Source organism: Monomorium pharaonis, chromosome 5, assembly GCF_013373865.1.
Source record: "Monomorium pharaonis isolate MP-MQ-018 chromosome 5, ASM1337386v2, whole genome shotgun sequence".
NCBI classification, from domain to species: Eukaryota; Metazoa; Arthropoda; class Insecta; order Hymenoptera; family Formicidae; genus Monomorium; species Monomorium pharaonis.
In genome coordinates, this window is record NC_050471.1 from 16844879 (window position 1) to 16870261 (window position 25383).

Sequence of the window (25383 nt, forward strand, 5' to 3'; positions counted from 1 at the left end):
TTTTTTAATACTAAAAATATGCTGTAAAATGATAAAAAAGAACCAATTACTTCATCTATTAGTCTTTATTTATAACAATAACTTTACATTTTTATTAACACAGATATACATGTGGAATATGATAACCAAACAAATCATTTTAATGTACACACTTGAAAAGTAATCTTATTAACGTCACATTAATGAATATCTTCTGGATTAAACATTCCCTGTAAACAATTGTAAAAAATAAAATTTTCTGAAAGAACATTTGATTATAAGTAAGGAGACATTTTAGTCAAGAACATAAAATGTGACAAAATGTGACTTTTTGGAACTTAAAAAATTGGTTTACATATTTGTATTACTACTATTACGTATTTACTTGTATATATGTAAAAGATATCTATGCCTGTTTTGTATAACTAAATCTTTACCACCTTTTATGCACATTTAAACATAAACGCAATGTTTGAAGCTGATGCGATTTCCCAGAAACCGTTAAAAGCCAATTTCAATTTTTGCATATATAAAATATTTATTTATTGCCTAAAATATAAGAAAAATATATAGAATTAATGATAAATATTGCAAATTATTCAAATAATGCGGTTTTAAAAAACAAATAAGGGAAAGGAGGTAAGATGACAACTTTAAAGTTTGTCGATTTTTCCTTTGTCGATTTTTGTGATGGTGTAAAAATAATGATCTATTTTTTTTTTAGATTCACTAAAGCCTTTTGTATCTACTATAAAAATTAAAAACCGTTAAAATTAATTAAATTTTTAAGAAATTTTAATTTTCTAAGAACGTGTCAATTTCGTCGTCTTGCCCCCCTATATGGGTAAGATGACTTTTAATAGCAAAAAGAGTCAAATTAAGTGACATTGTAACCTATCTATTGTTTATCCGTATAAACATTTTCTTATTTATTTAACAATATATTACATTAATAGTACAACTACCTTATTTTTTAAAAATAACGAAATCAATAAATTGCATGATAAAATTTACTTACAGATTACCAGTATAACCAGTATCACAAATTATGAATTTAATTTGCATAATATTAACGCAATTATGTTTGTTGCAAAACATAGTCTGCAAGTACAAATGCGTCATCTTACCCGCAGTCATAGTATTCATTTATTTGCTTCCAATAGAAAGGACTTCTGGATACATGCCGCGTTCTAGTACAGCGTTACGCCGATGTTTCGCAAACGTTGCAGTTTGCATCATCAAAGCTAGAAGCTCCGATACTGAGCTCCCTTGGATTGTAACCGTCCTTATATACCCCTTGTCCTAGTAGCGATTGGGATGAGGGGAAGGGGCAAAGTTATTCGTCTAATAGTAGCACAGATCATGGACCTACCATTGGACAACTGTTGGCCAATCTTAATACAATATTGGCTTACTATTTGCCAATTAATATGTGCTGTTCGGAAATGTTTTTGATCGATCAATTTAATTGATCGAACCCCAGAGTCCTGATCTCCCTTACACACACAAGTGTAATGGAAGTTTGAATTCAAAAAATACTGCGGAAGTGACAAGCCTCAGAATCCCGATTTCCATTACACCCCCCTCCCCCACACACACACACCTACACACACACCCACCTACCCACCCATCCGCCCACGCCCGGGCCCACGTACACGCACACACACATACACACACGCGCGCGCGCGCGCGCGCACGCACAGAGAGAGAGAGAGAGAGAGAGAGAGAGAGAGAGAGAGAATGCGCACACGCATAAAAACAGACACCCTCAAAGTCATTCAACATGTTCATGCAATCATCTAAATTCGGGAACTTTCAGGCCACATGTGCAAAATCCGATCGAACAACTTCCCCGCGGTGCACATCGGGTAACGCTGATGCCGACGGTAATCATTTTTTTGTGCGTGGATTTCCGAATCGCGAGACTGCAGTTTTTTTAATCAAAAATATGCCATATATCCGAAAAGTTGTATTCTTTGGTTTTTTGTTAGAAGAAAATTGATTAATTTACAATAAAATTGTCTTATCAATATTTAAAGTGCAATTTCGACGCCAAAATGACGAAATAAAAAAAACCAAAATGGATTTCGGAGTAATGTGTAAACTGTAAAAACACAAGTCGCGCCATCTGGATTCCACGTCCCAGCTGTTCCACGTTTCTTTATCTATAGATAAAATTTTTTGATATTTTTATGACATGAGAAAATTCAAAAAAGTCATTAAAAATCAGTATTTTTTTAGACTAAAAATTTATTGTTAAAGTTGAGTGTTTGCTCTTCAATTTGCTTTTTTTGTTACTGTACGATGATTGGTTGCCGAAATATGAACCGTCAAATTTGTAAATAACATTTTTTCGAAAAGTGACAATAACTTGGTCCAAAAAATCATAGAGTCATGTAAAAAATAAAATTAAAGCATAAGAATTGAGCTTTTGAGAACAAATTGGTTTCATTTACAAAAAAAAGTTATCTTTGCCCATGCAGTTAAACACAAAAAAATTTTGAAATTTTCCAATTCTTTTTACTCAAAAATTTTTTGAAATAAAAAAAATTTTTAATTTTAACATAAACGTCGAAAAGTAGATATTTTGCCCTTTAATTTGGTTTTTAGAATTTTTTTCTATGACCATTATTCGCAAAGTTGCTGCAGTTTAAGTTTTACGTTTTTTTACCGAAAAAATTAGGTGTTTCTTTAATTTTGTTCCAGAGTGTATATTCGTCTAACCTTTCTATTTAGACCTTTCCCTATGCGTTTCCCCTAGTAGTTCCTCTGCACTTCCTCTCTCGTGATCATATTCTCTCTTAATCTAATTCTACATCTGTTATTCTATTCTATATGTATCTATCTAATTTTACTATCTACATCTGAAAACCGAAGGACCCATTTCACAGCCCTGTCTTGCTCCCATCGTCGTACTGCACACTTATGCCAATCCTTCTGTCCTTACTGTCGCCCTCGTGTCATTGTACCTTCTTTTAATCTTCCCTTCTTCTGACTTCACAGTTCCTAATTCCTCTGGACTTTTAACAGTATCGTAAGCTGCTTTCCAATCCACCCATAAAGTGGGCAAAAAACCTTTTACTTCTCTCTCCCTCTCTGCACAGTATGGGTCACAATAAATAATGTCCCTTACTCCTTTATCTTGATATCTCCTCTTGTCTCTTCTCTCTCCTACAATTCTGTTGCATCCAATAGTTTCACCAAGCGGATTTTCCTTCTTCCTTGCCTATGTTGTTTCTTATTCACTCTTTTTCTCCTCTTTTCCTAGTTATGTATTTCCAATCCCATTGCCTTTACAGACTTCAAACTTTAAAATCTATTTCCTCTCCTTTCTTCATTTCCTTTGTTTTGCTTCTGATTCAGAAAGCCCTTTAGTTTACTCTTCTTCTCCAATTGGTTTTGTTGTGAGTGTGATGCACTCACACAAGAAATGTCGCAAGCGATATAAGGTGTCAAATGACAACCCGCGCGCGGACATCGCCCGGCCTACATACCTGGCGTTGCACCAGGCAATGCACCCGGTTGCTTAATAAACAACACCCAAAATCTCCTGATTTTGGGGTGAAATCTGCATAACTAGCAATTGCTGGCTAAGCAAGAACATTGACCAAAGGCCAGTGACCGGAAAGTACCCTCCCCGGTTATACACCAAAAATCGGTGTATATAAACACCGAGGTACAGACAACGAGCGGGCTTTGCTACACATTATACAGCGACAAACATATGTCGCTCATTCTTTTATATTTGTCACGGGTATTAACAAATCAAATCAGTGTAACTCAGTGTAATCAAGATATTAAATGTATATACATTATTATACGACAATCGGCTACAATCTCTCAAGAAACCTGACACGAGGAGTATCGACGGACGATCCCAAATACCTGTGTCCCTCTATCAAACAAGGGCCACAACAGTTTCTCCAATTAGTTCTCGTAACTCTTTCTTTTCACTTTAAAATCCTTTACATTTTTCTCTTCTTATTTATACAGTATTTATTTTACTTTACCAGATCTTATGATCCGTTCCTTTTCTTTTCTCTATCTATATCTATATTGTTGCTTTCTGGATTGTGTCCTATAATATTCTTCCAGAATTCGGTTACTCGTTACCCAGGATCTCCATTTACCTTTTCCGCCTTTTCCTCTTGTGTATACATTTTGCTTCATCATCCTCTCCTATTCTTGATCTTCTTTCTGCAGTCCTTTCCTCCTCCTCTTCTTTCTGATTTTCAATCTCATCGCCTAGGGGTTGCAATCTGCCACCCTTTTCTCTAACCTTACTCTATTTTTCTTCTTCGTTTTCTTTAACTCATCTTTCTACCTTACTTAATTCTCTCTTAACCGCTCTCTCCAGCCCTTTTGTCCCCCTTTACCTGTTTTTCTTCTTGTTCTTATCTATATATTTTTCCGCGCTCCTGACCTCTTTAGCCGCGATCTTCCTGAGTCTTCCTGCTTCTATCGCGTTTCCTTCAATTCCCCAGCAACTTTACTCTCCTCTCTTACCATTTCCTTCTATTTTTTTCATCCTAAATCTCTAAATACCTACTCTACTCTGTCCTATACACGCATTATCGCCGCCACGCGACCATTCGCTCTTACACAACCTAACCAAGTCCCCTTTGCTATGGAATTTACTTAACTAGCATTTGCTGTCTAAACAAGAGTACAGGCCGAAGGCCTCGGGAGAAATTCTCTAACAACAAGCCGAAAAGCGGTATATATAAGCACCGCGGAAATGAGAGAGAGCAAGCACTATTGCGTATCAAATTAGTGACAAATACATCTTGCTCATTATCACATTTTATTATACTTAATTATTTATTGAAACGGATTCATTACTAACAATACTTATTATAACGGGTTTATTAATTAGTACTTGTAAAGTAAATAGTGTTTCGACCAAATATATCTTTTTTCTACAACTCTCGGTATTATCTCTGGGCAAGCTAATCCAGTGGAGATTTCAGTAGCGATCCTGTACTGTGTCCCGTGATCAGGGGAAGACGTACCCCACAGAACGTAATTTTTAAAATTTAGCAAATTTCCGTGTCGCCCTCGTGTCATTGTACCTTCTTTTAATCTTCCCTTAGAGTAGTCATCTAGAATTATTTCGGACGCTGATTACAAATTCATTATCAGATTTTATCATGATCAGAATGTACTCTACTATTACTAAAGTTTAATGTGTTATTTTCAATTACAGATTCCTAATCAGCAGCCTGAAAAACTTCTACATAATAAGCTCCTAAGATATTCGTTGAATTTAGAATCTTGCGTCCACTATATTAGATCTGCCATTTGGCAATTTGCTTTCATTTGAAAATCAAGATTAACGATCCTTAAAACCTTCAAAATACAAATGTTTAAGTATAGTTTTGTAAATAAAATTTTTTACAAATTTTTTTACTAGAAGTGATAGTTTTATTATGTATATTTATTTTAAAACGTTATTTATTTTATGTAATTCTAACAGTAATTTTATTTTTTAGAGGAACGTTTTAGCACTTTAACGGTTCTAAATATACTATAAGAATATATGAAATACTTGATTACTTAAAAAAAAACTTAGACAATAAGTGATGTTCTGGTGGTATTACTATGACGCAAAGGGTTAACCACAATCTTTCCTTTTTCTTTCGCTCTTTAGTAAATTGTTAATTATGTCCGTTACGTATATTCGAAAAATTTTTATTTATAACCCGATTGATAGAACTCTATGAGTAACTAACTTATACCAACAAGAATTGTATACGTGTGTCAAATATTTACTAAATTATTTAAATAAAACAAAATATAGCTTCTCTTATATTCCTCTTCTCTCCTTTTTTATTTTTAAATTCATAAAACCAATAAACATATTTAGCCTAACTAAAATTTGTATTTATTAATTAAACATGTACAAGTAAATATGTAGATTAAAAAAGCTGGATAAGTATGTGCAGAATTTTATTTTTGAAAAAATTTTCAAAAGACAAACTTTTATGTTCTAGAATAAAATTGTCTCCTTAACCCCTTCAACGGCAATGACATCATATGGCGTAGAAAACTTAGATCATACTACTACCATCTGTAGATTGTTGCTTAGTAACGTGTAAGAGACAGACGGTATTCAATCACGCATGTGACAAAGAAAAAAGGATCCCTCGAGGAGTAAATGTTGTCAAGTGCTTCATTACTATGTTTTGACACATTCTGTTGTTAATAACTGCAGACACTTTGACGTAGACAGTAAAATGTAGAAATAATATCGTAATAGTGATAAATTCTATCGTGCTTTAAATATCAAAGATTAATTAATAGATCCTGAATTTCATAAACACCATAATAATAGCTTTACCGATAATTTGCATAAAATGTTGTACTCATCGACGTAAAATATGTACTGCGCGATGACAGAGAAAACATGTCCGACCAAAAGAGGAAGACAGCGATTACCAGGTAGTAGGGGGTCAAGTGCTGTCTCTGTCAATAATATATACTAATTTCAACGAAACGCCTTCAACGGCAATGATGAACTGCTCGGAGTAGACGAGTTTTCGTCGGGTTCGTGCAGGGGTAACCTCCATCACACTATTTTACTGCTCGCGCTGAATATTATGCCCACCTACCTTTTTAATCGCCAATGTGCGCACTCCGAGCAGCGTCTCTCGTTGAAATTAATATAATAGGACGCTTGTGCATTCCATAGTTAACATTTTTTTGCGTTGCAATTTTTATTCAACGCTAGTGTGTTTACTTCATAGCGACAATTTAATTACGATAAATTTATTAGTTTATATATTTTTTAAAAAACATTGAGACATTTTTGTCAATAATAACCTGATATTAACAATGGTTTCAAATACGCAACATGCCATACAAATACGTAAAATTCCATACAAATACATAACCTGCATATTTTAGTCGAATTATAATTACAATCTATTACTTACCAATAAAACGATAAATTTTGTAATTTGTCAGATCTTTCTTTGCATATAAAACACGTATGCATCAATTAAAAATAATTTTTTTTCTAAACAATCTAGCGAAACACATTACATGTTATACGATTTAATATGCGCAGGTTCACTTATGTCTGTCGATACGTACCAGACATTTACTAGGCGGTAAAAAAAGTAGCCAATAAGAACATTAGACAGAGAAAGCAATTGACCCACACTATGTCTCCTCTTTGTCTGTCTTTGCCGGACACTTTTCTAGAGCTTTTTGCAAAGATTGCGCAATCCATACTTTACGTTGATAGTTAAGACCTTCACATATAAAAGTCCGTAAGAACGTAAAACCTAAGCATAAAACGTAAAATCTATAACTCACAGTTGTCATAAAACATAAAATTCAACCAATAGCAAACACAGAAAGATTCCCTCCCATTTACAAAAGTAAAGTGTCAAAGCGGAATATTCCACTTTGACACTTTACTTTTATAAATAAAAAGGAATCCATGTATTATACGTATGGTACATGATTCAATTTTTAATTTATGAGAAAAGACACTGTTCGAAAATCAGTATTGATACTTCCGTCGACTGCCAGGCGGCAGCATCGGGCTAGACCAACCCAGATCGCTGGCGCAATTCGCGCATGCGTCGGCTTATCTCCCGACTTCACTTCGCATGTGCTCTTGCCCTATAGCGGCTGTTCACGATGTACGTGAATAGTATCGCGCATAGTTTTTTGTGTGTATTTCAACGTGTGGACCTTCTACTATCTCGTGGTTAATCTTAGTGACTAGGATCACGCTCTCTGACAAAAGGACTCATCTCTAGTACATCAACAGCGACCACTCAGACTCACCACGTAAAGCGCATGCCGGCGCCACTTGGTAGACACGGCTCATGAGCGTTATCATCATCAAGCCGGTACCCAATTAATATAATTGACCCGCGCGTGTGATTACAAACTGTTCATCAGTGTAAGACATTCATTTCTAATCCAGACATTTCAAGTGCATTATTATAATTCGATCTGCGATATTATATATGAACTCTCAGACTTGCTCTGAGCATTGCATGTGATTTATACATTGAAATCAATTATATATTATTAAGTCTGAAGCATTAATTCCACAACGTCCTCTCACCTTGCTTCCATCCGTAGCTACCAGCGATCTCGGTACGCGAATCGCGAACAGACACCGAATTTAAAAGTTTCCTAAATTGAAATTTCCTTATTTCTTAGAAAGCAAACATAGCATACGAATAAAAATATGATCTGCTTAGTTAATTAAAGAAATAAAGTCCATATTTAATATATTCATATTCATTTCTATATAAAATCTGATAAATACAAATTCGTCAAAAGCGAAAGTTATATTTGCACGATTCTATCTCTTAGGCAAGCCTAACGAAGTAACATTAAGTTTGTAAATCTACATAATACATAATAAGATGTATAAATCAATAAAATGTAACATTAATAATTCGATCGTATACAAATTCCAAATTAAGCGCCCATTTCATCAGATGCCCTTTTTGATATGTGTTTCGAAAACATTAATTACACAGGCACACAAAAAAAGTGGTTGGTCCGGCTGACTAGACTAGTCAATCTTTATGTATTTCGACCCGCTAAATCCGAAACCAAAATTAGAATTGCAAAGTTAGCTCGCATTTCTTAATCTCAAAAAAAATTTTTTTTTTAATGTTAGTCCGGCGGATTAGACTACTCAATCCTTATGTATTTTGACCCGCTGAAACCCAATCCAATATCAGAATTGCAAAGTTAGCTCGCATTTCCTAACTTCAAAAAAAAAATTCTTTTTAATGTTGGTCCGGCGGACCAGACTAGTCTATACTTATGTATTTTAACACGCCGAATCCAAATCCAAGATCAGAATTGCTGAATTGGCTTATTTTTTCCTAACCTCAAAAAAATTTTTGTTTAAATCTTGGTCCGGGGGACAAGACTAGTCTATTTTTATGTATTTTAAATGTATTTTAAGAAAAAAATGAGCCAATTCAGCAATTCTGACCTTGCATTTGGATTCAGCGGGTCAAAATACATAAGGATAGATTAGTCTGGTCCGCCGGACCAACATTAAAAAAAATTTTTTTTGAGGTTAAGAAATGCAAGCTAACTTTGTAATTCTGACCTTGGATTCGAATTTAGCAGGTCGAAATACATAAGGATTGACTAGTCTAGTGCGCCGGACCAACCATTTTTTTGTGTACCTGTGTTATTAAAAAAAATACGAAACAGTATTATAAAAATTACTATACCAAGGAATTTAGTCCTTTTCAAGTAAAATTACAAAAGAATGTTTTCTTATTACTCTTGCACGCACTTGACAAAAAATTAAATTTTATTTGTGATATCTGTTTAAATTAATCTGACTACGATATAATTTATTCATGTTGTTGACCAATAATGAGACATAATTTGTTTATGAATTCGTTGTCACAACTTGTCTCGCAACAGCGAGATCCTTAATTCTTTTGTAATTCCACTTAAAAAGGACCAAATTCCATAGTCAAAACGTTATGACTTGTAACTAAAATTAAGAATTTAACAGTATGTCAATCATAAAATTGTTTCCCACCAAACACCAAGTTACATGTAACGTACCTGTTAGTTGTAATTTCCCACTCAGCAATGTAATTGTAATATAACACGTGTGTTATATTGCAATTATATTATTGAGTGGGAAATTACAACTAACAAGCACATTACATGTAACTTTGTGTTTACTGGGTTATTTTTAATAATATACATATATACTATATATAATAATATGCTATTATGCAAAAGAAAATACTTTATACTTTAAAATAAACTTTTTTCATATTTTCATATTTCTAAAGGGCCTAGCGGAATAAGCATGTAAAATTTCTCTGCAGATATCGGGTTCAAATTTATATTAAAAGTTTATCAATGTAATATAAAATTTCCTTAAATAATAACTTAATGTTTCTATTGTTTTAAAAGATATAGAGGGAGAAAGGAAAATAAAAAAATCAATTTTATTGAAAACAGCTAGATTAATTTTAATGAAACAAATATGTTATAAATATCAATGAGATTCCTAAAAACTAAAATAAATTGTTGATAAATAACGGGAATTAAAAAGTATTTTAATTTTCAAAAAATTTTTTGTAAGTAATGGTTTTAATTCACACCAACGATATTTAAGAGAAATATTCTCTAGAATATACTATGTAACATATATTTTTGCTCAATTTTTTTCAAGTAGTGTATAGTAAAAAAAAAATATAAATCGCTCTGGTGACGCTGCACTATAGCGCACTACTTTCGACTTTCGTGAACTTGTCACATCATATTTAAAAATTCAAAAGTTTCTTTAGAGTTCTAGTATTCTTTCAAATAATTCTAGAGTTCTCTGTAAGAAATTTGGTAATTGTACAGTATAACGGCAACCTCATCGATTTGGTTATAACTTCATTATTTGTATATTTTGGTACATAGAACACGAATTTGCAAGAAAAAATTGTCGATCTCAACAGGAAAAAAGTTATCAAGCACTAAAGTTGATAGTTGCGTGGTTAGAATTTTTGTCATATCGACATGATGTAAACGCATCTGACCATGCGCAAGGACATAAAAGTGCATAAAATTACAGCAATAGTGTAATACAACTGCAACCTCTGTTAGTTTAGATAAATTGTTACACCAATAAATTGTATTTTGTTTATAAATATTCTATGTATATAAATACTGTTCGAAATATGACCTATTCTTTGTTTTATGTCGGTAAGTCAGAAAATAATAAAAAATGATAATTTATAATATTGTCCATTAATGCGCATGGGCAGTATTCTTGCGGCAATCTTCAATAAGTCTTTTATTTGCACCTTACTTCAAATAATAAACCTTATTCATAACACAAGTTTACTTTGTTATAACTTGTATATTAAGAGCTGTTTGAATATCTAATATATGACGATGTATTCAATAGAACAAATTAACAATAATCCTTGGCTTGCAATTCAAGACATTGTTGGCAATACAACTACGTGGCTAAAATTTTTTCGAAAAATGTTTTGGAACAAGAATTTAACGGATCGTAATCGTATGATACTTGTAAATTTTTCGTATTTGAATGCAATTTCAGAAGAGTTTCTACATGATATTTTAGCTTTTACCCTAAAAAAAAGCATATACAAAAGAGAAAGGGCGCAATATTAAAGATAGATTTCACTATTTAAATCACAAAGTATTTTTTTCTAATTTAATTGATAATTATATTATAAATGTTTACTATGTTTTGTAAAAACTTGGAAAAATTTGACGCAATCGTGTTTATAATTACAGCGTTTGTTTTAAAGACGTGCTAGATTTAAATTTTAATTCATTTAAAAAAAAACAACAGTTTGTGATTGTTATTAAAGCAGGAAATATTTTGTAACATAAAATCTTAAATATATAAAAATAACTATTCCCACAAAAAGTTTGTGATTTTATAATACATAAATGTTAATCTATTGTACAAGGATATAATTCACCAATTATTTAAAAAAATTCCGGAATACGTTCTTAGATTAAATTTTTTTTTTATTAAAAATTCGGCCAAGTAGGCAATTAAATGAGCATCTCTTGTGCCATATCTTGGAATGTTTGCACAAACTTCACGCCAAAGCCTCTCTATATTCTGAGTATGTGCACCTAACAAAAAATTTCAAAATATATTTTTAATTAATATATTATTAATTTTTTTATTTAATGTTTTAAATTTCATACTCATATCTGGATCTACAAAATTCATTGAGTGATTAACAGTAAAATGTAGAAAAGCTTTATTTTGTAAACAATTGTATGCTTTCTAGCAATCTGATATTATAGTGGTGCCAGATAATATACATTCTTTTATTTAATAAACATTCTTTTGATTGTTCAGGAACAGGAACCATAAATACGCGACCATTTCCTCGCTCATAACTACCAAAAATTCATTTTCCGTCAATCAATCACCCTCTATTATATTTTCTTTTTCCAACTTTTGCTTCATCAATTTCCACAATAATATCTTTACCTCTAATTTTTTCAGAATGTTTTTCAACCCAATATATACATACCTAATAATTATACAATTAATTTAATTTATATATTATATAGTTTATTAATTATTAATTATATTTAATATATTATAAATTTTTTAAGAAAGATATTAATACCTCACGACAAAAACTTCGCCAATCAACTATTGTACAATTAGTTAAATCTAATTCATTTTGTAAAAATTCTTGTCGTGATGGCTTTAACATTACAAAATATGTTACAAATCGACAAATATTTTCAACTGAAATCTTGCTTCTATGAAACCACGTATGTTTTCGTACACTTTGTTTGAATGAACATATAACTTTTTGTCTTTTTTTATGTACATTTATTACATAACGCGATTTCGTACATCTAAATGCTAATGTTTCATTGTTTAAATAGATATCATTTCCATACATTTTACATTTTAAAATATTAATTAAAACATTAGATTAAACTAAAAACTCTATTAAACGATCTTGTTTATCAATTAATGCAAAAAATTCGTATAATTTCATAGTTTAATACAAGTTATAACAAGATAAACTTGTATTATGAAATAAGGTCTATTATTTGAAGTAAGGTGCAAATAAAAGACTTATTGAAGATTGCCGCAAGAACACTGCCCATGCGCATTAATGGACAATATTATAAATTATCTTTTTTTTTATCATTTTCTGACTTACCAACATAAAAGCAGAAAATAGGCCATATTTCAAACAGTATTTACCCAGATAGCCAAACCTGCCGAAAGCACGAACTGAAAAATTTTGACACATGCTGGCAAAAATTGGACAGCAAGCAATTACAGTTTGCCGTTTCAACTAACATTAACAGAAACACGACAAAAATGGAGTAGACTTTGCGTCGCAATGTGCCCCCAAAAATGCAGCAAAATACAACAAAATTTAACGACCTTAACATAACAAAAATCAGACATTGTGTGTTGACACAATATATCACTAAAAATTAAGTGAAAAAAAACAGATATGTCATGATGTCACATTAAATTAATAAAATGTAGCTAGAAATTTGACATATTTGCTATCACGCTGCCAGAAACGTGGCGAAGATACAACACGATGTATCACATGAAGTACTGACAACAAAAATGCAGCAAAAATCGAGCAGAGCCTGCCGTCATAACATGACGGCGAAAACGCGGCAGGTAAAGAACGCGAGTTTGCTATATCAGATGTGTGATGGCTCCTGAACACAGGACGCGGCAAAACGGCATCGCGGTGGCTAATCACCGTCTTACTTTTCTTCATATATGTATTAATAAAAAAGCAAGACGGTGATTGGCCACCGCGATGCCGCTTTGCCGCGTCCTGTGTGCAGAAGTCATCACAGATCTGATGTAGCAAACTCGCGTTCTATACCTGCCGCGTTTTCGGCGGCATGTCATGACGGCAAGCTCTGCTTAATTTCTGCTGCATTTTTGCTGTCAGTACTTCATGTGACACATCGTGCTGTATCTTCGTCGCGTTTCTGGTGTCGCAGCGTGATAGCATTTCATGCTTTGTTTTTGCTGTCTTTCTGCGTTTAGAGTTTAATTTGTCAGATTGTTTTCGATATTTAGTACGAATTTGCTGTCATGTTATGGTAGCAGATAATATTCGATTTTTGTTGCATTTGTATCAATATTTTATGTTGATAATCTGTGCTGTTAGAAGCACAGTGCTTAAAGAGGAAGCAGCACATTGAAATCTGCTGCGATATCATGCTCGAGTTTGCTGGCATATTGTCGGCAAGCTGCTAGCATTTTGCTTGCTAAGTATATGCATAGAATATTTATTAACAAAATTGTATTTCGTTAAAGCAAAGAATAAGTCGTATATGGAAACTTTTCCATATACGACTTATTCTCTGCTTTAAGGGAGCGTCCCAGATGCGCACAGTAACAAACGGACACCACCAATCAGATTGCTGGGTTGGTTAGCGTTTGGATGAATTTATAGAATTTGATTGGTGGTGTCCGTTTGTTACTGTGCGCATCTAGGACTCACTCCGCACGCACGCTCTCTCTCTCCCCCCCCCCCCCTCTCTCTCTCTCCCCCTCTCTCTATTGCTGTAATTTCATGCACTTTTATGTCCTTGCGCATGGTCAGATGCGTCTACATCATGTCGATATGACAGAAATCCTAACCACGCAACTTTAGTGCTTAATAACTTTTTTCCTAGTTGAGACCGACAATTTTTCCTTGCAGATTCGTGTTCTACGCACCAAGATATACAAAATAGTGAAGTTACGGCCAAATCGATGAGATTGCCGTTATACTGTACAATTACCAGAAATTTTAAGAGTTCCATTGATTAAATATAAAAAAATTGAATCTAAAGATATTACGCGCTAATCGGATCGTAAAAATCAATTATTTCTTAGAAGTTCTAGCTTGTTTTACAATAGTTCCACAGTTCCTGATAGTTTATATCAATAGTTCTATCAAATAATTTTAAAAAATTTTAAAAATCTGTGATGCTAACCTCCCGTGACACTCCAAGTTTAAAAAAAGAAACTTTTATGGTATTTTTGTACAGTTCTCAAAAAATTCTATAGTTCCTAACTATTTCGACGCATTTTGTAAAAAGTTCCGTCAATTAATTAATTTTAGTTAATTATTTAATCTGGCGCACCATCTACGAGACGTACAGTATGCTGAGTTTCTATTACTTTTTTAACAATTCCCGACAATTCTCACATAGTTCCAACCATTTCGGTGCATTTTGCAAAGAGTATCGAAAGAGTAAAGTGTCATATCATAGCGAGCAGTTTTTTGATATTTTTTGATAATTTCAACTCATTTAAAGATAATAAACTGATGGAACTCTTTGCAAAATGCACCGAAATAATTAGAACTGTACGAGAACTGTCGAGAAAGTGATAAAAACTGTTAGTACACTGTACGTTAGCACACTGTATCGTAGATGATGCGCCAAGGTCGGCTTATATAATTAATTAAAATGAATTAATTGACAAAACTGTTCACAAAATGCGTCAAAATAGTCAGGGACCATAGAATTTTTTAAAAACTATAGAAAAATACAATAGAAATTTATTTTATTATTTATTATATTAACATTGGCGTTATAACAATTTTATTATTAATAGTTCTTAACGTTATTTTTTATTACAGTAAACAATTAACTCGTTTTGATTATTATTAATATTAATTTATTATTATACTACACCATAAGAGAGCTAAAATTAACAAAAATCTCAACATTAGTTTAATTTATAACATTAATTAAGATTTTGTAAATTAAAGTAATATTAAGATTTTATTTAATTCTAATTATCCATAATGTATTATAATAACAAAATAATATTAATATTAATTTAAAACAAATTAATTGTAGATTGTTTACTATAATAAAAATTTAATGTTAATATTTTAATTCTGTAGAAATGAAATTAAAGTAATAATTATAAAGGGCCTAGCGGAATAAGCATATAAAATTTGCCCTCCGCAGATATCGGGTTAAAATTCATTCCATAAGTTGACATCAACATGACATAAAATTTCCCTAAATAATAACTTGATATCTTCATTGTCTTACGAAATATGAAGAGAAAAAAAATTAAAGTCAATTTTCTCGAAAACGGCTTAACCAATTTTGATGAAAAAAATATGTCATGAATATCTATAAGACAATTTTCTTCTCATAATTTTTAAAAATTTTGACAAAAAAATAAAAATAAAAATTTATTTATTAAAAAAAATTTTCGAGGGTTGTTTTTGATTCACACCAATCATATTTAACATAAATATTTCCAAGAATATTCTCTATAGCATATATTTTTGCCCAATTTTTTCAAGTGATGTAACATAGTGAAAAAAAATTGCTCTGGTGACGCTGCGCCATGGTACACTACTTTAAATTCCCGTGAACTTGGCACCAGTGCCACCAGAAATGAAGCTTTGGTACCAAGCGGCTGTGGAGAAAGTAACCCAAGATCTGTAGATAAACCACGGGAGGAGAAGAAAGGTCTTCGCATGAGCGCCATTTTGGAGTCACGAAATATGTGTGAGTGTGTTGTACGAGAAGAGTGAGTGAATAGTAGTAGAAATGGAAGATGAGGAAGGTAGGGGAAGGAATTGATGTATCGTAAAAAATGTGTAATAATGCCGGGCTGTTGTGCGAAAAATTGTCGCAATCGTGCAGACCAAGGATTTCGTCTTTTTAGATTTCTTGCTGACAAAAAACGTAAACAAATTTGGATTCAACAGTGTTAAATATCTAAAAAGAGATTCGAAGTTATGTGAGATATTATTGAATCTGAGTAAATTGTAATTTTGTAATACGACTGTTCAGTTCTAAAACGTAGTACAGAACTGTAAAAAAATATCAAAAATTATTTAATGTCAATTTTATTGAATTAAATAAGATATAATTGTTATCGAGGCTTAGCAAGTTCGTTATTAAAATTTATTACGTTTATTTTATTTTCAATACACTTTCTTTTTGTTCGAGACTATAACAATTATATAAGAGTTTTAACTTTTCCCCTTTTATCGGTTCTGTTTTATCCGCGAGTAGTGAGAGTTCCTGATAGCCAGCGAGCTCCTGGTAGTTCATTTCTTCGATGCACCGAGTCGCGCGGCGCTGTCACTAGCTCCTCACGCGCGCAATTTTCGTTTGCTCTCATCACCGGTAACTATGCATCTCGGTAACTATGCAAATAAACATACCCAAAAAAGGGCACGTCCGGATCCATGCCCAAATAAGTCTCGATATCGGTTCCCTACCGCCCCTTTTCTCGCCTCCGATCGTAATTGTTTTACGATGCATAATTCGTCAGTCTCTCGCAGCCCGGCACCTAAATCAGATCGTCCAGCAGATCTCTCCCGTCTTCCGTCGATCCTAGCTGCGGGGATTCACTTCCGCCTTTCCCTATCATTCGCGCCGTGATAGTGCGATTGAGTTATTAATTCATCCGATCCTGCCAAGCATTTCTTAATTTTCATAACCGCGTGAATGTTGTGAGTGTTACGTCCGTGCGCAGGTGACCGTATCTTTCCCGCGAACGTCCTCTGCCTCGCGTACAAGATCTCCGTCGGATCGCGCGCAAGATCTCCGGATTCGCGAGGGCCTCGATCTCGTGGCTCTGCAAGATTTCCACGTCGATTAGGCAGCGCAATATCAGGACGTATCAAGATATCCGACACATTGTAAAAGATACGGTTCGCCCCTCGCTTCGAGCGTTCGGTTTTGAATAAATAATTCAGTGTGAGTGACATCAACGCCTCCTCTTTATTCCTATCACCTCCCGTAAACCTCCCGCATTCCTGACCACTCACTTCGCGTCTCTATCGGGACGGATCCCGGCAATTCTCCCCGTGCGATCGCGTTTACCCTACGCACGCGCGAACACTTTTCTTTAATTTTACCACTTCTTAATGTAATTTTGATTATATTAATTTTTTAAAGCATTCTTGTCTACACTTAACCTCTTTCGTATATTGATACATTGACTGCTCTGACTTTGGTTAAACAGTTGAAAGCTACGGCCGCAATTTTGGAGCCAAATAACTAAATATGAGTGGGAAGACCTTCCTTCCCCTCCCGTCGTTCATCTACAGACCTTGAAGTAGTCTATTCCAGAAAAGACTGAGAGTTGTCACAGGCCAGTTTTAAATGTCCTTAAACGCCCTCATAATATTAACGGTGTGGACATGTACTACGTAGCCAATGTTCGCGTTAGGGCCAAGAATAAGGCATATGTATATAATTTTGATTGCGTTCCGTGTACGAAATGTTCTCGTAATAATACAAAATTATGTAAAATAATTTTGAGATTTGATCATTGAATCTCAAAATTGTTTTACATAATTTTGGACGGGATTCATAGACCGATCTTAAGCTCAAGCATTGTCTTAAGTCTAGCTTCGAGCCGACTTGAGACTTACTTAACCAATGAAATAACAGCATTGACGTCTCAAGATCGTGCTTAAGCTGGAACTTGAATAAGATTCAACTATGAATTCCGGCCTTTGTGTTATCGTGTGGACATTTCGTGCATGGAACGTAATTAAAATTATTATATATATATGCTTTATCCTTGGTCCTAACGTGAACATTGGCTACGTAGTACATGTCTACGCCATTAATGAGGGCGCTTGAGGACATTTAAAACCGGCCTGTGTCGACTCTAAGCGTTTTCTGCTATATGGTTGGTACCAAAGTCTTATTTTTGGCGGCACTTGGCACAGCATACTTAAAAATCCAAAAGTTTCTTTAGAGTTCTAGTATTCTTTTGAATAGTTTTAAAGTTCTCTGTAAAAATTTTCAAAAGTTCCATTGATTAAATATAAAAAAATTAAATTTACAGATAGATCCGATAAGTTCACGCAGCACACCAAATCGTAAAAATCAATTATTTCTTAGAAGTTCTACCTTTGTTTACAATAATTTTACAGTTCCTGATAGTTTATATTTCAATAGTTCTACCGAATTAATTAAAAAAATGTTTTGGAAATCTAAGGTGCTAACCTTCTGTGGCACTTTAAGTTTTAAGCCGGGTCTACAATGAGTCGCTAGTCGGTAATATGTAGTCTTAAGCTGTAATCTTAAGTCGATTCGAGGTTGGAAAGACTATCGGTGAGTCGGAATCGGTAAATCGGTAAAGTTGGCCAACAGCCAACTTTAAGAAAATAACGTTCAAAACGTTTAAATAACAGTTTATCACTTTCTTTAACTCTTTCCCTTTCAAGAAATTTGAAATCATTATTTTAAAATAAACAAAAATTCTAGTTCGTTAAACTTGTTGCAATAATTATAATCAGTCATGCACACAATAAATGCACATATAACCTAAGTTTAATTTCGTCTACTTCTTCGTCGATACTAGATTCTCCTTTAGAAAACTGGGATGATACAGTCAAGTGGCAAAAAAATATTACAATAATAAGAGATAAATATAAGATAAAAGTAGAATAAATTAGAAAAACTGACAGAGATCTAGATATAGAAATATCTAGAAATACATAGAAAATATCTTGCAAAATAATTGCTTGGTACTCGTCAAAGTTAAAAAGATAAAGGCGACATTGTACAAGAATATCAGAATTTTATAATAAATAAAAATGTATTATTCTTCGTTATAAAATTATAGAAATTAATATTTATGAAAACCGCAAAATTTTATTTTAAATAAAAAAAAATTATTGGCATATAGACTAAAAAAAAATTATTGGCATAGACTAAAAAAAAATTATTACAACTGGTCTTGAAACCAGTTCGCATAGATAGCAAAACAGTAGGCGCGCACTTAGCACCCACGGTCACCGCACTTCGTGCCGAAATGACTTTCCATTGTACTTACCTTACCGGCTAGAAAATGCATTTAGATGCAATTTTCTCAGAAAGAGAAAACCCAATTCATTCACCCAAAAGCCAAAACACGATTTTTGTTTACCTCCCCTTTCGAATGCACTATGGCTCATTCAAAAGTAGAGTTAGCAGATACTGGCATCTCCTTGTCAGTTTTTCTGATTTATTCTACTTTTATATCTTATATTTATCTCTTATTATTGTAATCTTTTTTTGCCACTTGACATTTAAGGTATAAGCGTGCCCCATTTTCACTTTGTTTGTACTGCTTGGAAGCTAATAACGTTCCGATGCTAGCTAATGTCTCTCTTAATTCTTAAAACTTTACATTGAATCACGATGGATGTCCCGGAATCGATCCCTTCGTCTGCTAAGTTAGGAGATAAAATAAAATTCGCATTGGGCAACAAAACTACCTTGATATGACATTCTAGGATTAAACATACAGAAACAACCTTTCTATTCCACTTTTTAACTTTTTTCTTTCAACGCCTTCTACTTCAATGAGTGCATTTTTTATGATAATTCTTTTATCCAACTTAATATAATTTATCTAAGTTTCTACTCTCTTTGCTTAGTTGCTTACATCTTCCACATACACGTAAAATATACATCGTCTCTACTCTTTTCTCCTCCTCAAAAGAAAACTCACATGCGTTTTGTAGTTTCACGCATCATCCGAATTTCTATAAATATAATATGTTCTTGCTCGATTTTCCAGATATTCTCTAAGCTCAAAATTTTGTAATTTTATCGTATTCAAATTAAAATCTACAAAAAATACTGTTTTTTGTAAATTTAACTTTTTAAATATAATAAAATTATTTAAAAATTTATGGAGCCTAAGTTATGTATCATGTAGATTTGTAGAGTACCTTTAGAAGATAATATGGAATAACCAATATTAAATAATCTTTCAACAGATAGACTGCATAACAAAACTATTAAATTTGATATTATATTTAAAAGCTATTACTTTGTTAATTTTAAAGAGTTTTATAATAATGTCATCTAATAATTAAAAAACTAATCAATGATTGAAGATTAAATTACAAAAATTACGATATCATAAATATAAAATTCAAAAATATATACTATAAAAAGTAATGTATAAAAGTAATGATAAAAGTGTTAAATTTGTTATTGTTATTCAAAAAATGTAACTACATTACCGTTAAAGTTACAGAAAAAGAAAAGCAATACCAGTCTGTCACAAAAAAGTAACTGTAACAGTAATGGCATTACAATCTGTTCTGAATCTTGGGTAACCTTCGATATAATGATATTGGATTAAATTCAAATTTTGACATTTTTGAATTTAAATTTAAATTCAGCAATCAAAAAAACTTTTAAAAATACCAAATACCATAAAAATCCAATCTTTTTTTTTCTTGCCTACAGGTGCATAAATAGAAAAATTCCGTACGCCGTTGAAGGAATTAAATTATATTCATTGTTATTCTATTTAATGATCTATGTTATACCTTAGCACGTCTCAAAATGGAATCTTTGCTGGCATCATATGGATGATCCTTGCTTGGAATTTCCAATACAGCTGGTATCGGTTGAGTATGACTATCAATTACATGACGAATCATTTCGGCTACCTAAGAATACAATAGAATATCGAGATCAGATTATAGAACACAATAAACATTAGCAATTAGCAATATTAGTTTACAGTTTTTTCCTTATATTTTGATAAAGCCAGTCAATACCTAGTATAAAAATAAAGATTTAATAAAAATTGATTAAGACTGAAATTTTGAATTGCTTCTCAATATTATATATAAAATATAAAATAAAAGTTATTAAGTGATGAAGATGACACTTCTTAAGATTAGAAAATGTGTTATATCGACAACATAGTGATTTAGATATAAACACCTATAGTCAAATTAATTTGGAAAGCACACAATCAGCACTATTGTGCATCGATAAAAGCATGAAATTTAAAACATGTATGTGTAATTTAACATTTTAATTTAATTTAATTTTTAATTAATTTGAATTCAGTAAGTATACATTATTTAAATATTTAAATAAATGCACAAGAAGGAGAAAATAAATACTGTACTGTTAGTAATTGTTATCAATTGTATATTTCTTTGGATGCACTTCTGAAAAGCTGACACCTCCGATTTTTTTGAAACTATGTATACTTACGTATTTTAATGTACTTTTTTTTACAAAAATGATAGTAAAAATTGGCGCAAATTGATTCTTATGGTAAAAGTTGTAAAAAACCTATAGAAATTATTGTTTATCTTAAAAATTACTAACAAGTAACACTACCCAAGTGCCCCTCACCGATTTTGATATGCTTAAAATATGTTGTAGTCTATGTCAAAATAAGAGATGTATTTTTTTATGTGCCCATATGGCCATTGAAGTGGTGAAAACCCTCTTGAAGAAAAATCGGTTTTTATCTTTCTAAGCAAATATCGTCGAAACAGTAGGATATAAAAAAAATTTTAAACAAAATTTTTATGGTTTCTAATGTACTTTAAAACTGTACAATCAAATTTTTTTAAAAATTTTATGTTTTTCGAAATCCTCCTCTCCCCTCTCAATTTTTGAAAATTAAAAAATTTTGTTTATAGCAAAAGTTATAGTATATTTAACAACAAATTTAACTATATATGATAAAGTAGTTTGAAAGTATATTAGAAACCATAAAAATTTTGTTTGAAATTTTTTTTATATCCTACTGTTTCGACGATATTTGCTTAGAAAAATAAAAACCAATTTTTCTTCAAGAGGGTTTTCACCACTTCAACAACCGTATGGGCACGTATAAAAAAATATATGTCTCTTATTTTGACCTAGACTACAATATATTCTAAGCGTATCAAAATTGATAAGTGGCACTTGGGTTGTATTACTTGTGAGAATTTTAAGCAATATTTCAAATAAAAGTTGTAGATTATATCAAAATACACATTTTATGTTCTATTATTCCTCTACAAGTGATAGTTGTCGAGAAAATCATTGATAAAGTTGATGGAGGTAACAGGTTTCAATATTGTCCTTGGTGCTTTTCCTGTCTTGAGGCAAAGCTAGGTCCACGCTTTTATTCAAAAATGTTGTCAGGGTCATTATCCTGAACAACTTTTCCATATACATGTTACCGCTGTTCAACCTTACTTTTTGAGTTATACATAAAAACTAAGGCCGAGCGGCGGTAACATGTATAGGGAAAAGTTGTTCAGAATAATAACCCTGACAATATTTTTGAAGGTCATCAAAATTGGTGGGAAATCACTAATGTAAATAATTACCAAAATGAAGGCATGTTAATTAAAATTTGTCATTGACAAGTCAATTCTATGAGAAATTTTCGACTTAGTGGTGCTTGAAAATGAATGTAAATGTGTCATTTAATAATTTTAAACACCTCAGTCATGTTTTCACACACACACGCGTGCGCGCTCACACACACATGTACATAAATATTATTTAAAATACATAATATGTTTACTTTCATTTTCAAGCTCTGCTATGTTAAAAATGACTCATAGAATTAACTTGGGAATGACAACTTTTAATTGATATCCCTTCAGCTATTTCTTGCCAAAGTTTAAGCCAATTCATATGAAACTCATTTTTCCATACAAAAAGTGTAGGGATCTTTCTTGAAAACTATCACTTGTATAACAAAAATTCATAAATACATCATAAAATACATATTTTAATGAAATTTACAACTTTTATTGAAATAGTTTTAAAAATTTTTTAATTTGTTAAAATAAATATTAAAACCTATAATTTTCATAGGTTTTTCACAAATTTCATGATAAGAATAAAATTTGCTTTTACTATCATTTTTATAATCAGTATGTCAAAATACATAAGTATACATAATTTAAAAAAAAATGGAGGTATTGGCTTTTTAGAAGTTTATTGCAATAAAATATTAAAATATATAAATATATTAAAAATTGCAATAAAATATTTTGGCATGTCATATTAAAAGCTTTTCACATTGTCAGTTACCAAGCGTCATAAATGTCAAATGCAATATTAGTATTTTCTAACCTTTAGAAGTCAGCTTTTAACTTTAATAGCATTAAGTAATGATTCTTATTCAAATTTTTTTACTTAAAAAATTAACTGTCTCTACCCAAATCTAAAAAAACTAAATATTTATCAAAACATATAAATGCCATAAAATTACTTTTAAATCAGTTAAAAATGTATAATAAGATTTCAAAAAAACAAACCAACAATAAAACAACTTTACTCACATTCTGATTAATAAGAATTATGTCGATATCATCACGCTTGATAAATCGCTTAAAAGTATCTTCTATCTCACTCACTGCTGTATCTACAATAATTATTGTTACATTTACATAACATTGTTATAAATATATTACTTTAATACAATCATAAATATCTTGCATAACAATTAAATATTATAACGCAGCATAAATTTTTGGTATGTACAAATGGAAGACAACAACAAAGAATAGATATCAGCCAATTAATGTCATCTTCAGAAATAATAAAGAGAAGTTATAAGAAATAATGGAATATTAATAATGTGCAAATAAACTTACTTTTATCGACAACCATAAAATTAGGTTGACGATGTTTATTGATCTCTCCAACTCCACCCAACAAGAAACCCACACAAGTATCCTGAAGAAATAATATTTAATAAATTTCGTGTCAACCATCCAGTCCACATACATATTTTCTAATTTTTTAAACAAAAAAGTAAAATAAATTATCCTCAATCAAGTTGTCCTTAATCATTTATATTTAGAGCATTTAATGCTCGCAAATATTTGTTCTTGTTTAATATTTGTTATAACAAACAAGGATGAAATGATTTGAAGAACATTGCGAGCATTAAGTGAAAAAACACTTTTACACTCACCTCGTCGCCAATTACCGCTAAAAGTTTACCTTTTCCTGCGGAATGAAGTGCCATAATGATCGTTTGGATACGAATAAAATCGTTTCAAGTTTTCTTAAGGAAACAAGAATCTATCGTTTACTAGGCAATAAGATGTCAAAGCTGCAGTCAGCTGACGAAACTTAGTACTATCACGTGCAGTCTGGGGGTGCGTTCCGTTTCACGCATAGACCGCATGAGACGACAATGGGTGCGTTCGGGGAGACACTATTAACGCTACAAACGCTAATGCTATCTGAACTGTTCGTGGAGCCAATAGCGCGGTAGTGATAGCGAGTTCCGTGAACAGCTATAGCGTAGCAAACACTGTTGGGCAGTTGATTAGCCACTGCCAGCAATATTAACAAAATGTTTATATATATATTAATAATTATTTATGTTAACTATGTTACTTAGTATATTTATTATTATTTTTCTTTATATATATATGATACTTATTTGTTTATATTTATTTTATATTCAATATTTTAATAATTATAAAATGATTATTAAACAATTAAATTTTTCAATGGAAATTGAAATTATTGAAGTTCACAAAATAAAAATTATTAAAGTTATTTACGATCTTATTAAATAAATTTTTTAATTTTTAAATAAATTAAATAATAATTAATAAGTCCTATATATTACTCTTTAATTAAAATTATTTTATATGTAATAAAATAAAATAATTTAAACAATTTCCTATAAATTTTTATTTTGTTCCATTTTTCTATCTCAATTCAAAATCAAATTAATTAATTATTAATTTATATTTATTTTACATAATATTATATGTTTGAAGCTTATGCCTAATATAATTTTTTTATGTAAATTTATGTTTTTTTGCACTATATCGTATACTGTCGCTCTTGAATTGCATTAATCTCAATTCAAAATCAAATTAATTAATTATTAATTTATATTTATTTTACATAATTATATGTTTGAAGCTTATGCCTAATATAATTTTTTTATGTAAATTTATGTTTTTTTGCACTATGTCGTATACTGTCGCTCTTGAATTGCATTAATTATTTAAACTAAAATTTTAAAATAATATATGATTACGTTATCAATTTAATTGATAATAATGATACTTAAGTCGTTTACATATATTTGCAGTTGGTACAGAAAAGGATTGCATTTTAAGACAAACAGTACAT

The 25383-nt window shown here is 31.6% G+C and overlaps 1 protein-coding gene across 1 annotated transcript; it reads right to left on the reverse strand.

Moving 5' to 3' along the window:
- Positions 1-46: 46 nt before the first annotated feature.
- LOC105839398 (V-type proton ATPase subunit F 1) lies at positions 47-24401 on the reverse strand. The gene is made up of 5 exons (XM_012685685.3): positions 24200-24401; positions 23877-23958; positions 23562-23644; positions 20799-20921; positions 47-209 (listed from the first exon to the last, which is right to left on the reverse strand). The coding sequence occupies exons 1-5, from the start codon at positions 24251-24253 to the stop codon at positions 180-182; spliced, it is 372 nt and encodes a 123-aa protein (XP_012541139.1). The 5' UTR covers positions 24254-24401; the 3' UTR covers positions 47-179.
- Between the last annotated feature and the right edge of the window lie 982 nt (positions 24402-25383).